The sequence below is a fragment of the Aspergillus nidulans genome, chromosome VIII (assembly GCF_000011425.1).
Source record: "Aspergillus nidulans FGSC A4 chromosome VIII".
In the NCBI taxonomy this organism is placed as follows: Eukaryota; Fungi; Ascomycota; class Eurotiomycetes; order Eurotiales; family Aspergillaceae; genus Aspergillus; species Aspergillus nidulans.
In genome coordinates, this window is record NC_066264.1 from 3,983,808 (window position 1) to 3,996,170 (window position 12,363).

General features: G+C 51.2%; 3 protein-coding genes across 3 annotated transcripts, besides 1 other annotated feature; 2 read left to right on the plus strand and 1 right to left on the minus strand.

Annotated features, from left to right (window-relative positions):
* Positions 1–12,363: part of a sequence feature (contig 1.5 561..450355(-1)) that runs on past both edges of the window.
* On the plus strand, positions 4,388–6,375 carry ANIA_00282 (uncharacterized protein; the record flags this gene model as incomplete). The annotated part of the gene is made up of 5 exons (XM_652794.1): positions 4,388–4,468; positions 4,521–4,677; positions 4,732–4,927; positions 4,978–5,638; positions 6,214–6,375. 5 exons carry the CDS (start codon positions 4,388–4,390, stop codon positions 6,373–6,375), a joined length of 1,257 nt encoding a protein of 418 aa, XP_657886.1.
* ANIA_00281 (protein bubA) lies at positions 6,756–8,383 on the minus strand (the record flags this gene model as incomplete). The annotated part of the gene is made up of 3 exons (XM_652793.1): positions 6,756–6,879; positions 7,071–7,867; positions 7,943–8,383. 3 exons carry the CDS (start codon positions 8,381–8,383, stop codon positions 6,756–6,758), a joined length of 1,362 nt encoding a protein of 453 aa, XP_657885.1.
* Positions 10,335–12,363, plus strand: ANIA_00280 (putative glycosyl hydrolase; the record flags this gene model as incomplete). The annotated part of the gene is made up of 2 exons (XM_050610999.1): positions 10,335–11,223; positions 11,267–12,363. 2 exons carry the CDS (start codon positions 10,335–10,337, stop codon positions 12,361–12,363), a joined length of 1,986 nt encoding a protein of 661 aa, XP_050469273.1.

Consider the following 12,363-nt stretch of genomic DNA (forward strand, 5'->3'; position numbering starts at 1 on the left):
TCCTTCCTCGCGGGTTAAAGATGTTCAACTGCGATCCGCATCTCAGGTCAATCCGATCGGGAAATACTCGGGAACCAGGGTTTGACTGTGGGGGAATGTAGATGACGGTGAAACTGAAGAGTTTTAGGTGCTCCTCAGCAGTAGTGGTCGTGCGCTACTATTATCCCGTATTTCTGGATCCTTGGACTGGAGTCCTCCGGAGCCCACTATTCGCCTTTCTTTCTATCGCGCCTGCGACGCTAATGGCCTGCTACAGCATCTATCTCAGCGCCGAAGTCGGCTTTGAGTGCATCAGAGAAACCTATACTGATATCGATGGGGTGCCGCTTCATTTCAGACAGGAAGAAAGATTTAAAAACAAGCAAAAAAACCTAGCAGTTCGGAGAACGCCGTCAGTGAGACGCCGAGATCGTGCCTGGCCGTGGCGGGTCACAGCTGTGCCCTACATTGATCACCCGGGTTGGCCTGTCGGTCAGCCAGCCACAGCCACAAGCCATCAGGACGCAAAAACAAAGAAAAGAGCGCAGACCGCGAATTGGCAGCCGCAGAGTCCCCTATTCTTTTTTGTTGGGTTCGAGCTGCAATTCCGAAACTGTGGGTCGATTGTTGATCGGTGGGCCGATATTCGATAGAGCTTTCTTGGGCTGTTTCATGTTGTCGCCACTACTTCGGCTATGGTCTAACTAATCTGGGTGTTGTTTGTGTCGATTTCTGACTGTTGACCTGAGATGCCGAGTGCTTGTCTCGACTCTTCAAGAATGTCGGCGGTTATTTGCGGAATTGGTCCCAAGGGCGAAATATGCTGTCAAGGGCGAGCTAAACTTGAGTCACCCAGCAGCGTGACTACATCCTGAACCATGTGATATCCTCGTTAAAGCGTTCCATTGACACGGTAAACTCAGTTCCATCTCACCGGGCTGAGACCTGGCACGTTCGGTCTCGCTCGGCATCCATTGACAGCGCTGACTGCTGCTGCTGACTCCACGCATTCATGTGCACGGGATTGAGAGGCTCGGGTCGTGCATATTTCTGTCCAGTAAGGGTTGAACCTGAACTGGCTCACGGTTTGCGTAGTACCTTCGAGATTCTTCTAAAGCAGCGCATGAGCCACGTTGCCAATGCTGTTCAGCAACGCCGCTTCGGTCTTGTCTCGCCCTGGGGAGGCTCAGCCGGCGCCTGCTGATTGGACCCGGATCAATAGTTCACAAGTTCATGCCAAGTGACCACTCATGTGAGAACTTCAAAGTGAAGCTTCTAGTTTGTTGCCCACGCGACATGGTTGGCACTATTATGGGCCATGGCCTGGTATTTTGTGTCTGACCATGTAGAAGTGTGATTTCACGAGGCAGCAATTTCTCAAGGATGTGAAGCGGCTATCAGTACCGTTGAGACAGTTACCGCATGTGGTTTACAAAGGCAGAATGAAGGGCTGTAGGTCGAAAAGAATCCTCCTACCAATCAGACAAAGTCGCCGGTAACCCGTGGCCTCCAGTGCACTGAGAACAATTGGGCCTGGGTGCTTGTCTGTGGCCACGGCGGCCGCCAGGATATATTGTCTGCGATTTCATAATCTCCCAAACAATTGAGGGCGCGGGACAGGGTCAAGACGGTTGCATCACATGTCCATAAAGTAAGTACTTTCGGGCGTATCAATAATTAGGAGTCCAAGAGCAAGTTGGCAAACCTTCCTAGCACCGCGACCTGCGAAGTATCAAACAACTGTGTGTAAGGCTGAATCTTGCGCTGAAGCTAGATTTCTCTCGTCGCCAGCTCCAGTCCTGCCAGAGCGCATGGTGTCTTGGGCTAGAAGTTGACAGGGTCGTAATTGATGTTCGAAATAATATGCTCTTATCTCGAACGCGGAGCGGCCCACGCAATCAGGGCGTACCTCTGCACAGAAGACAACATTGGAGATCTGCCAGGAATGCATAATGGATATTATTTCAGTGGGTGCTGTTACCTCGCCCTTGCCAGCCGCAGGCTGACAGCTTATACTGGCAAACGATCGCTGTAACCCTCTAACCCAAAACTTTGAAAACTTCTGGTCCTGGTCTTTGGAGCGGGAGACAAATTTTGCATATGTCCCGTTCCGATGGCGCTGACCGACCGCTCGCATCACAGAAGAAAACCAGATCCAGCGGTATCTGAGGTTTTCCTGGAGATTCACATACACAACAACGCAGGTGTTAGGGTCTATTGAAGCGTGGGAGTCTGGCACAATCCCCGGAAAGGCCTGGAAGAACGCGAAAGATAACAAGTGTACCTACATATTGCTTTGATTGCTCTGTGGTTGGAGTGACTTTGTGAATCATCTAGTAGTTGGAAGTTGACTGGTCTTATGCTGTTGAAATTGGTCCATCAATCATCCGTTCAGCATCTGTATGACCGAGAGACCACAGTCATATAATGAGATGCAGCAACAGGAGAATACTCATGTACGGGTAGGTATTCCATGGATTGTCGCCCGTTCAACTGGGGTTAGAATATTTAAGCTTCACCCCATGAGGAATGTCAAAGGACATTACTCGCCTTACTATGCGCCTACCCGACGTAGACGGTCGTCGCGTTGCTGTAGCCGAATTGATATCTCTCATGCGAAGGTCGGTCAGGGATCATCCCGGATGTTTGGATTGATGAGGGCTTCTTATTGAAGAGCGGAGAAGGAATGGCCTCGCTTCCCCGCTGCAGCCTGCCAGCCTCAAATGCCAGCCAAAAATGCCTTGAGAGGGCTGCTGTGCTTTCGCGGTGACCCAAATAGTCATTTTGGAGTGTCTGTTCGCCTTGTACCATGTCGGTCGGAAGCAGAGAGATGAGAATCGATCCTTCTCCTTGTCCTGGATTTGTGCGGGTCATCGGACCTGATACATCAGAATTGTCTCACAGCGAACCAATTTTGAAGCAATCAAAAAGCGAGACTCGTCCAGCCGCCGCCAATCATGACTGCACCCACATTATCTCCAAGTCTTGAAGTCCATATGGAGTCGATGGAGAGTACTTTGCTTTTGCCTGATTCCCTGGTTTCGGCCTCTCAAACCTCGACCAACTTATTCAACGTTCACCCCTCACTGAACGCTCGGACAGATCGTCTCGCCTCATTGTGGACACTGGAATGCCCATCCAGCCACTGGTGACTGCACAGTGTACCCAAAGGTTATGCAAGGTCAGAGCAGCGCCACTCAGACGGCCATTCCACCCCAGCTTCAAGAGCTCCAGGTTGCTTCCCCTGGAGAACGGCCCGAAGCCCAGTCTGGCGGTGTAACGTTCATAGCGCCAAGACTAAGCCTGGGGAATTGACGGTGTTATTCGACGAGGGAGATCTGGAGAAGACGAGGTTTGTGCGAGGCCGAGTCCTGCGGGCGACTGGGAATCTGGTCAATGTGACTGTTGGATAGGCTTATAGAGTTTGGATATGTAAGTATCTGAATACTCAGCGTATGTATGCTTGGTTCATCCAAAGCGAATGAGAGAGAGAGGAAAAAGGATGGAGGAAAAGTACATCATGGGTGGATGGACTATTGAGGGAGAAAAAGAAAGTTCTCCAGCCTGCCTGTGGCCGTGGCCTGTCTGCTTCTTCGTTTCCCTTCCCTTACCATCTCCTAGGCTCCGTCCCTCTCCTCCCAGACCTCTTCATCGTTAATCATGCACGACATATCTGGGCCCCGATCCTCTCGATTCCAGATCCCAGTCGACTTGACACATCTTCGTGCTTTTGCGGCCCCAAAGCTGTGCCCCTGTCATTCGTCAGCGGGCTCAGCGATCTGTCGGTGACGCTCTTGTTGCCTACCTTTTGCCATCCGCCCCTCGATGAAGAACTCATTCTCATCAAACTGTTTACTTCTTGCCACCCGTTGCTTCACCCGTCGTGACGGGCTTTCATTGGGCCGATCTAGACGGTCATTCCGGCGGCTGTGGCTGTTGCCCTTTTTCCCGGGTTATTGTGCCTCGACTCGATGGAGATCGAAGCACCGTCATTTCAAGCCACCTGCTGCTTCTTTCTACTCGTTCTAGTGCTCTAGCTTAAAGTCCAGAGACACCATTATCTTTCACTGGCATCTCAGTTTGCGACCTAGAGTTGCTACATCCTTAAGGTACCGTTTGCTGTTTGCCCTGGGATTGCGATTCTATCTTGAAGTTGATACGCCTGGGGGTAGAATAGTGGCACAAGGACATCCTGTCAGAAGCAGAGAACGAGCCCCAATTATCCCTGCATCGATAGACGAGCAAGATCTAGTGTCTCACGCGTCGTTTTATTGGTGTCACTACTCTTCCGGGGTTGCGATATCGACTACCCACCGGATAGGAACCCGTGATTTCGCTCAAGGTCCGCAATATTGCATTATATTATCCCCGACTCATCCACCAAAGCAGAGTCTGTACTACCGAAGCAATGTCTTTCCCTCCGCGCGGGAAAGGTCGTGGATCTAGAAATAGGGGTACCGAGGAGGAATACGTGCTCTTCCTCCAGGGGGTGAGTTCTCTCACCTCAATATCACCGCAGCCATGGCTCACTGGAAAGACAGATCCCACCTCGCTGTCGCTGGCAAGAACTTAAGGACTTGGTCCGACAAACCGCGTTGCACATTCGTCAAGCAGTGGTCTACGATGATCACCATGGATTTCCTACTGGGCTAGGGCAAATCATCGTGAAGGAAGAGGACGAGGCTTGGAGGACATACCGTAAGTACAAGATATGCTTCCATCAGGGTCAATGACTTAGAGGTGCCATTAAAGACAGATTATCCACCAACGGTTGGGAAGGGCAGAGCCTGGTGGTCACCCTTGCGCGAACGAGTGCGCCGACTCGGCCGATTGCAGGGCCTACAAAAAGTCCTACCTGTATTATACAGCCCAGCTATGTCACAGGGTATTCACCGCCGCCAAGAATGGCCCAAATCAGCGCTATACCACCCTCTCCCGTACCTACTGAGTAGGCTTTCCCACCGTCCGTGTTGAGTGTCTAGGCTAATCATAATCAAGACCCGTTGTACCCTCGAGCCCAAACTACCACAGCGCAGATTACAGTGCTATGGTCAACCCAATATATGTTTCTCACCAAACCTACATGCCAGTCTTTACGGACCCGTTATATCAGGCCGTCTCAGGTGTCCCAAACTCGCCTACCATCCAACCCTCTTTCTGCGACCCAATGGTTTTCGGTCTTATCCCTCCGTATGCCATGTCCCACCAGATGCACCCACCCGTCATAGCAAACAGCTTTAGACAGAGTCATCCCGGCACTGCCCCAGGCAAAGGTATGCACAGTTACAACGCTTATAGCAGTACCTCCCCGTCTTACCCATGCCAAAACCTGCGCCGCTGCATCCTTATCCAAAACCTCAATCCAACAGCTACAGAGCATGACCTACTTGACTTCCTGCAGGAAAGCGTTGCTATAGAGAAGTGTGAGATTCTACCGCCACACACCACATCCAATTCCCAGACCACTCGGAGCAGACTCACTGCGCGCGTCACGCTTCGCTCTGCAGAAGATGCCAAACGAGTCGTGGCACTGTACAACAACACCATTTTCATGCGGTTCAGGATCCGAGTCAAGGTTGACAGGGACGCCCCGCACACATTCTCATACGATATTGCTCCCGATCAACATCACTCGAATACAGCTGAGCTGCCTACTTCTGTAGGTAGAGCGGCTCAAATGGAGTTCACTCCGTCTCAAACTGAGACCTTGAGCCCAGACTCGGACGAACAAACTCGGAAGAGCGAGTCTCTGCAATGCAAGGTCACTGACCCATGTCCCGAAGCCAAACTAAAGTCTAAGTCAGTTGACATCTGCCGGCCACTGGTCGTTAATGGGTCTGGTGTCGGAGGGAGGACCGCCGTCGCGATCTGATACATTGCCATTTCGCTAGAAGTTTACGGTCCATGCCCTACCCCGTTTTTTTTATTATTTATCTCTTCACTTATGTCTCAGGTGATCACTTCTGAATTGCTCCTTGGTTCTTGTCTTTAAGCTTTTTTGTCATACAGCGTTATTACTTCATATAGGTGGGTTGACCTTGACCATGTTCAGTAGTTTAGGCGTATAGATATTGTCATATATATCAAACCACACTCTTTCCCTACGGCATGCTCATATCGGTCTCATCATGCACCTCAACGCAACAAATCATTCATTTCATTCATCAGTCATCGAATGTTACTTAGCGTAGAATACATCGTGTCAATCATTTCCCTTCTTTTCCTGGACTCAAGGTTTTCCTCGATGGGGCCTGCGCTATAAACAAGGTTATGCCGTTCCGCTGTGCTTATACCAGCACCCGCTCGGGCCCCGAGAACCTGAACTTGACCAGTTTCACCGTATCAGTCATTCAATGGGTCAATCATCTTATCATCAAAAATCCCTCCATAAGCTGAATCAGATGCAGAAAACAAACGCAACGAAAAACAGCGATGCCATGCATAAGACGTACGAGTTTTAGTCAGCATGCAACAGACACCCGAACAGGCCGGGATGAGGAAAACTAAACAAAAAGGTCAATAAAAAGAATAAATAATACAAGAACCGAAGGTTGCATGTACAGCATTCGCTAGACTCCGAGATGCAGGCGAAATGGGTCGCGTCCGAAGCCTGGCCGGCTGGGTATGAAATAAGTGGGAAGTATTATTAATCCATCCCAGTGCAGCCCGGGGGACTGGAGCCGAATCTGAATTTGGATTACATACAGCATCTAAATTCTGATGCGTGGTAGTGTATGCGTGTAGTTGAGCTGTGGAGAATAGTGCAGGAGTGCGAATTATTTAGCATGATCTATCAGTTCGGCGTAGAGCGGTTCGGGGATCTTGCGGACAATTAGGACGGTCAGGGCGATCGTCTCTTTAGCGTCAAGGGGCGGGAACGATCGGAGGATTTTGTTTGGACTGGATTTTTGACAAGAGTGTTAGTGAGTCTGATAGATCGATTAGAGTAAAAGCGGGCAATGGATGCAAATGCAAGCCATCTTGGCTGGCTAGGGATGTGAGGGATCGACTGAAAAATCGAGCCTCTTGAGACTTCTTGGCTGGCCGGCCAAAGGTGAAGGGGGAAAAGCATAACGGGAGACTCTACGTACTTTTGGCTTTTGAGGAGGGTGTCCCTCATCAAGATTAGTTGTGCCACGATGCAGAGGATGTTCAGGTGGGGCCCGTAAGCGAACAGAAAGTCCCAAAGATGAAGGACCTCCGGTAAGGGAGGTGTACAGGCGCAGAGGGTCAGAACGGACGGGAATGCGTATAGCTTCGCTTGTAGTCCTTTGGAGAAGAGGTAGGCCGCGAGTTTGGGCTCGACAATCTCCAGGCATCGGTCGACGAGGTTGAGGCCTCTATGAACACCATCCATAGCGCCGCGGATGTAGCCAGGGCACTCGCGGGTGATGAAAGTATGAAAGAGTGCGAAGGCCTCAACTTCGCTACGGGCCGCGTAAAGAAAAGGTGCACAGAGGACATTCATGCCCTGCACATATATTGCAGTCTCGTTGGTGATACCAGGGCTGACTGCTGACGTGCTACTGTTGCTGCTGATCATGCTGTCGGGAGTCATATCGTCCGCAGACGGCTCTTCTTCAGCGATGCTCGGCGGGGTGTTGATGAGGAGTTCCATTTCACGCCTCCGAGAGGACGAACGAGTCTTGAGGTTGTTTCTGTTTTTCGCATCGTGGATCTTCCATGCGACTGCGTTGAGCAACCGGATGAGACTGGCTTCCGTGACGCGGCGTTTGAAAAGCGGATCTGTGGCTAGAGTGCGGAAGGTATCGTTGCGGATTTTCGTATACGCAGGAGAACGACCCCGATGAATGAGGGATAGATAGCGATCGGTGGGAAGGGGAGGAATGTCCAGGAGGATCAGCCATAAATAGACTCGGTACGTTGACTGGATGTAAGGGGTCAGTTGATAACGAGGCAAATGGAGGCTAAGGTACGCTGAATATTTGCTGAGGGATCATACCATGCCATCACCGTCCGCTTCTACTCTCGTTGATAGGACCAAATACCGCAACTCCTGGAGTGCTTCTTGGACATTCCCCTGCTGAGGACCGTCCCGCAATAGCGATTCCAGAAGAGATCTCTTCAACCCAATGCCGGAACCGGTCTTCCTTCCAGGTCGCCGTGCCGTTAGCTTCGGAGGATCACGAGACGACGCATCACTGTTTGACCTTGCACGGCGATGTGTTCGTAGTCGGACGGGTGATTCTAGCTGAGCCGGTTTGGAGAGCTCCTCGCCTCCTGCGGAGGCGCTATCGAAGGAGACTTGGGAGATCAGAGGAGGTCGAGAGGAGAGGTGTTGATGAGACTGAATCTTCCGCAGGCTTCGCATTGTTCGAGGTGATGGAGATCCAGCGAGAGCAGCCAGATTCAGTTGAGCTTGCGTTGGTGGTTGGGACGACATCTTGACGGTAGCCGAGACGCTGTGCTGGGAGGGTGCGAACGGGGCGGGAAACACACCATCTCCGGTCAACCAGCACCGGAGAGATGGCCCACGAGCAGTTTAAGGAGAGAGCGACGAGGTTGGAATACTTAATAGATGCTGGTGGTGAAATATTTTGGTGGCGGGCCTTTCTGCCAGGAATGCGGAGTCTCGATCTTGAGCTCGCCCACGCGGCGCCGCGCTATCTGCAGGCAGTGCTGGGCACTAACCGCTTATCCACAATTTAGTCTCCTTGTGTGCATCAACAACTTCTATTGCCACTACTACACTCGAACATAGAGCTTACTTGTCAAAGATTTCATTGCTTTCGAGTCAATGGATCTAGAAATTATGGACTACGGCTCTGTTTAGGCCGCGATGATAAAAATGGCATTTTCTGCTTTCGTTTTGCGTCAAGTGCATAACCAAACGGCTGCTTTCAAAATCCTTCAGTGGCCTCAGAGCAGGATTTGCAGAGACAGCGCCCTCAGAATTGATGCCGATAACAGCGTACATGATCGAGAAGCGAGTTTGCTCACCCTCCATACCGGCCTTACCAGCGCACCTTTGAGAAAATGCATGGCTCAGCGCTGGGCTTACGGCTCGGAGGATGGTTGTTGTTAACAAGCAATTCTCCCAATACCTGGCATCAGGCAACGAGTATGAATCTCAAATGTACAAAACATGGTGTTCGAGAAACAGGACGAAATGCCCCTACGGTGAAATGTACGCAATCGTCCTGTGTCTTTTGCTGGTGAACAAGTACCAAATATGAGGTGCTCCTAGCGAACAGGCCGAAACTAGGGCCTCATTAGTCCTTTCAAAGCCGCCAAACCACTCAATCAAACAGATGAGAAGAGGCTATTGATGACGTGGCTCTGGATGATAGGAAGATTGACCCCAATGCGCTATCCAGGGTTAATCAACAAGAGCCCACCGTCCAATTTATCAAGACGACGAGCTGGCATCAGGTATTGTTCCTACAACATCCTTTACACAGAAGAGATTCAGAGATACTTGCGGGCAAGCCATATACTAACACCAATACAAGTCCTGTAGGACAGAAGAGGCGTCGCCCTCTCTAAATGGAGCCCGTATTGGTTTCTGCTCGCAAGGTACAGAGGCACCTACGAGGCAGCATCCGCCTAAGCATTTGCCATCGTTCAGGACAGTCAGTGTCATCAAATATGATGGCGTTAGCCCTGCAAACATCTGCAATCGGGTCCAGTCAAGATTGATACTGAATAATCAGACCATAGGGATAATACTACTTTCTGGGCCGATCCCTGAGCTTTGCCTGTGCAATCACCGGCTGGATCGATGGTCGATACTGTTTCGGCTGCCCAGTAGATTTGCTTATGGAGGGGACTCTCTGGATACTCACCAAATCCTGTAGAGGAGCTGGGGATCTGATCAATGTGGTAAAGGAGGATTGGAGATGGTCAGTCCGATCTGCTGGGCATTTATATATCATTGCTCATATTGGTTGTCATCAAAACTGTCCTCAGAGAGTCAAGATCACTCTGAGATCAAACATAGACAGCAGGATGTCAAGTACCCTGTATAAATTCGAAGTTATCCGACTCTCATTGGATACTCGATTCTGGCGGTCTGCTTGGTCCTGTACTCCTGGCTGGTCTTGAGTTTAGGCTGAATGTCTTATTCAACTACCAGCCATCTTTTCTCCCCGCAGCAATCTATTCATCCATCAAATGGGATTTCTCCAAAGCCGCTGCTGTCATTCCAGTATTTCTGAGTACTCTTATATCATTGGGTGCCCAACCATCATTTTTGGAGTAAGTCCTGCCATGCTGTCCTGTGGAGTGATGCAGCAGATGCTGAGCTGTTGCTGTTGAAAAGGTATTTATCTTCCCCCGCGCGCCTCATTATTTGAGAATGTCTCAACCACAGTTGCAACTCCCGAAGCCTAACAATGCTCTACTCCGACAGTGACAAGCTCGTCTTCCGCTTTGATGACCATCTTCTCTGGGTCGAGCCCTGGAGCGAGAATGCACTCCGCGTCAGGGCCACCAAGCTCGCGGCCATGCCCGCAGAGAACTGGGCTCTTTCATCCAGACCTCAGAGTGACAGATCAGCAATTGAGCTTCCCTCTGACAAGAACGGAGAAGCAACGATCAGCAACGGCAAGATTAAAGGCGTCGTGACCAAACGCGGCAAGCTTACCATTTACAACTCCAAAGGCACCAAGCTGCTAGAAGAGTACGCCCGGCACCGACGCGACCCGACGGACCCGAAATGCAGCGCCTTGGAGATTGAAGCCCGCGAGCTGCGGCCTATTCTCGGCGGCGATTTCCATCTCACCATGCGTTTCGAGTCGCTCGATGCTAAAGAGAAGATCTTCGGGATGGGCCAGTACCAGCAGCCAGGCCTGAATTTGAAAGGGAGTGACATTGAGCTTGCGCATCGAAACTCTCAAGCTAGTGTGCCATTTGCGCTATCATCGCGTGGATATGGGTTTCTGTGGAATAACCCAGCGATTGGGAGGGCAGTGCTGGGGACAAATACGATGAGTTTCGAAGCGTACTCGACCAAGGCATTGGATTACTGGGTTGTTGCAGGTGACTCACCTGCAGAACTTGAGGAGGCGTATGCCCGGGTGACAGGGTATGTGCCGATGATGCCAGAATATGGGCTTGGGTTCTGGCAGTGCAAGCTGCGGTACTGGAACCAGGAACAGTTGTTGAATGTGGCGAGGGAGTACAAGCGGCGGCAGGTTCCTCTTGATGTTATAGTGTGTGATTTCTTTCACTGGAAACATCAGGGCGAGTGGAAGTTTGACCCTGAATTCTGGCCTGATCCAGGTAGGTTTTCCTTATAGTGAGCAAGCGAGGACTGACGGTTTAGATGCCATGGTAAAGGAGCTGCAAGAGATGAACGTCGAACTCATGGTCTCCATCTGGCCAACCGTCGAAACAGCTTCAGAGAACTACCCTGAGATGCTTGAGAAAGGCCTCCTGATCCGCCACGACCGCGGTCTCCGCATCGCCATGCAATGCGACGGCGACATCACGCACTTTGACGCCACGAATCCCGCCGCAAGATCCTTCGTCTGGAGTAAGGCAAAGTCGCACTACTACGATAAAGGCATCCGGATCTTCTGGCTTGATGAGGCAGAACCCGAATACTCCATCTACGACTTTGATATCTACCGCTACCACGCGGGCAGCAACATGCAGATCGGAAACACTTATCCCAAGGAGTATGCGCGAGCCTTCTATGAAGGCATGCAAACTGCAGGGCAGACAAACATCGTCAACCTGCTCCGCTGCGCCTGGGCAGGAAGCCAGAAATACGGCGCTCTCGTCTGGAGCGGCGACATCGCCTCGTCGTGGTCGTCGTTCCGCAATCAGCTCTCGGCGGGCCTAAATATGGGCATTGCAGGAATTCCCTGGTGGACGACAGACATTGGGGGCTTCCATGGCGGAAACCCGGACGATCCTGCCTTCCGCGAGTTGTTTACCCGTTGGTTTCAATGGGCCACATTCTGTCCCGTAATGCGACTACATGGGGATCGGGAACCCAAACCAGAGGACCAGCCGACTGCTCCCGGCGCAGACAATGAGATTTGGTCGTATGGCGAGGAGGTGTACGAGATCTGCAAGCGGTACATCTTCATTCGCGAGAAGCTGAGACCGTACACGAGAGCGCTGATGAAGGAGGCACATGAGAAGGGGACGCCCGTCATCAGAACCCTGTTTTACGAGTTCCCGGACGATAAGAAGAGTTGGGAGGTCGATTCGGAGTATCTTTTCGGGGCGCAATACCTTGTCGCCCCAGTTTTGGAGGCAGGACAGCGGAGAATCTCTGTTTACTTGCCGGCGGGTGCGTCATGGAGGGTTTGGAATGGAGATAATGGTGGCGAGAACGCAGTCTACGAGGGAGGACAAGATGTCCAAGTCGACTGTCCTATTGAGTCAATGCCTGTTTTTGTTAGAATCTAG